The 1,486-nt window shown below is 30.1% G+C and overlaps 1 protein-coding gene across 1 annotated transcript; it reads left to right on the top strand.

Annotated features, from left to right (window-relative positions):
- Positions 1-60: 60 nt before the first annotated feature.
- Positions 61-432, top strand: EIN_505800 (hypothetical protein; the record flags this gene model as incomplete). Its single annotated transcript, XM_004257047.1, has 1 exon — positions 61-432. One exon carries the CDS (start codon positions 61-63, stop codon positions 430-432), a length of 372 nt encoding a protein of 123 aa, XP_004257095.1.
- Between the last annotated feature and the right edge of the window lie 1,054 nt (positions 433-1,486).

The following is a 1,486-nucleotide window of genomic DNA, read 5'->3' as shown; positions in this document are numbered from 1 at the left end:
TATCCGAAGACTTGAATCGATTTTTGGGATGAGAGAACATAGTGATAGTGATGGCAGATCATGACAAGTTCTAAGAGAACAAGGAGAGCTGAGAGAGCATATTTGTGTTTCCATTACTCGTCATACCAAAAAGGTGTTGGGAGCATTAGAGAGCAAAGCAACAAAAACATCATTATTACATCATATAAGCGTTCTGGTGTTGTTGGAGTCAATATTGGCAAGATTAAAAGAATGTTCGTTTCTATAAAAGAGGCTTCCAGATTGTTACTGGAAGCCAATGGTGTTTATACCAGAGAACACTTGGAATTGTTTGTTCTTCCGCCTAGACCAACATATTTGGTCAAATCCGAAGAGGAAAGTTTGCCTTGGACTATCCAAGAGTTGCCAACAACGAGAGCCATATCAAACATAAAGACTAACGCCTACCCATGACTTTATTGAGAACTAACAACTGACAAACACCCAAGTCGTTTTTAATACAATTTCATATTTCGACTTTATGCTAAATTTGAACCAATACTTTTATGGTTTATAAACTATAACTTATAAGTCGATGTTGTGTTTTTAAATAGAACATTAAAAATAGTTTTTATATAAATATAGTAAATAAACCATTAAAAGTATAGGTCAAGCCCCTCACTCCCCCTACTGTATTTATATATTGTTTTATTATTAATTTAAATTAATTTAATATGTTATGTTAAATTATATCAAAGTTGTTTTTTTTAAATTAAATACAGTGTAATCCGGGTTTAACTCACTTAAAATATTTTGGAATTATCAAGTTTAATTCCACTTTTTTCAAGAAAATTTTTTAAAATTTTAAATGATTTTTAAAACATAAATAATTGATAATAGAATTAACTTTCGGTAGTTTCATAGTTTTAATATTTTAATAATTATTTGATTCATTATTATTGACAAGAAGGCACAGGCGGTCTGTTTGTGCACCCTTTCCATCCACTGTCAATTCCTCCCTACAGCTAACCCCAATGAACGCCCCATTTGAAAAGGGAACCACACCAGTATTTAAACAGTACGGACAGGGAAAGTGGGTGACATGGGGACGCACAAACAGTGACTTAAAGGTGGACTTCCTTCAAAAAACACTCGCGGCAAATATTTTATTTTTGTTAAGATGGAAAATGTTGTGTTTAAATAAATAACAACGAATAAAAAATAGCGTTTATATTGTTCGTGTTTATTTATTCATTATTTTATAATAAGTAATTTATAATATTATAGTACCAAAAAACAGTTCCAAAAACAAAAATAATGCTTTTTTATCCAAAAACAAATATTCCGATTAGTTTAGGTGAAAACCCAATTATTTTACACAAATCCAAACCAAAAAAATAGAATATTATAATAAAACTCAAAAGTGTTGTTTTTATTATTTTTTCTTACTTCGGGTTTAATTATTTTCGAATGAATTAAACCCGATTATTTAATTAAACTTTGAGTGGAATTAAACCCGGATCATACT

Source organism: Entamoeba invadens (assembly GCF_000330505.1).
Source record: "Entamoeba invadens IP1 unplaced genomic scaffold scaff_1105074725959, whole genome shotgun sequence".
Lineage (NCBI taxonomy): Eukaryota > Evosea > Mastigamoebida > Endamoebidae > Entamoeba > Entamoeba invadens.
The sequence above is the reverse complement of the archived record's forward strand: the minus strand, read 5'-3'. Positions and strand labels throughout refer to the sequence as shown.